General features: G+C 70.5%; 1 protein-coding gene across 1 annotated transcript in view; it reads left to right on the plus strand.

The window, feature by feature from the left end:
- The window catches only part of ASMTL (acetylserotonin O-methyltransferase like), an 18,108-nt gene that overhangs the window by 10,669 nt on the left and 7,141 nt on the right, over positions 1-298 (plus strand). The window contains exon 10 of the mRNA XM_025049761.1: positions 156-162. Coding sequence (XP_024905529.1) covers positions 156-162 — 7 coding nt within the window. The remainder of the gene's footprint in view (positions 1-155; positions 163-298) is intronic.

The following is a 298-nucleotide window of genomic DNA, read 5'->3' on the forward strand; positions in this document are numbered from 1 at the left end:
TACCCCGCACCCCGCGGCTGGAGACTCGGCAGACGCCGTCACTGCTCAGTGACGTCCCGTCTGTGCCTTCAAGGCCTTCCCCGGTGCACGCGGTCACCCTCACGCCCAGGCGTCATGTCGCCGACCCCTAGCCGCCCACAGATGCCGATGGCAGCTACAGGACAGCCGCGTAGCGCCGTCTACGCCGGGGCTGCTTTGACCACCCGGGGACCGTGTGCGGGCCGAGGGACCAGCCCAAGGACCAGACTCTGACGTCAGTCCGTGGCTGCTCTCGGTCTGGGGGCTGCCCCCGCGCGTG

Source organism: Pteropus alecto, unplaced genomic scaffold, assembly GCF_000325575.1.
Source record: "Pteropus alecto unplaced genomic scaffold, ASM32557v1 scaffold96, whole genome shotgun sequence".
Classification (NCBI taxonomy): domain Eukaryota; kingdom Metazoa; phylum Chordata; class Mammalia; order Chiroptera; family Pteropodidae; genus Pteropus; species Pteropus alecto.